We start from the raw sequence: 292 nt of genomic DNA on the forward strand, positions 1-292 counted from the left end.
AGGAGGAGGCGGTGTGATGGCCCTGGACGGCGAGCGGGGGGAGCAAGAGGAGGAGAAGAAAAAGAAGAAGAAAAAGAAGAGGAAGAAGAAGAAGGTGGAGGAGGAGGGGGCCGAGAAGAGCAGCTCACCCTTCGCGGCCACCATGGGAGAAGACGACGCCGCGCTCAGGGCTGGCGGCAGAGGGCTCTCGGACCCGTGGGCGGACTCGGTGGGAGTGCGACCCCGGACCACCGAGCGTCACATCGCGGTGCACAAGCGGCTCGTGCTGGCCTTCGCCGTGTCCATCGTGGCG

The 292-nt window shown here is 65.8% G+C and overlaps 1 protein-coding gene across 1 annotated transcript in view; it reads left to right on the forward strand.

Annotated features, from left to right (window-relative positions):
* Positions 1 to 6: 6 nt before the first annotated feature.
* Positions 7 to 292, forward strand: part of Trhde (thyrotropin releasing hormone degrading enzyme) — a 388,565-nt gene continuing 388,279 nt past the window's right edge. Inside the window, exon 1 of the mRNA XM_033763780.1 lies at positions 7 to 292. This exon is cut by the window's right edge and continues 644 nt beyond it. Within this exon, the coding sequence (XP_033619671.1) occupies positions 17 to 292 (276 nt within the window). The 5' untranslated portion in view covers positions 7 to 16.

This window comes from Fukomys damarensis, unplaced genomic scaffold (genome assembly GCF_012274545.1).
Source record: "Fukomys damarensis isolate Sample0158 unplaced genomic scaffold, DMR_v1.0_HiC HiC_scaffold_15, whole genome shotgun sequence".
NCBI lineage: Eukaryota > Metazoa > Chordata > Mammalia > Rodentia > Bathyergidae > Fukomys > Fukomys damarensis.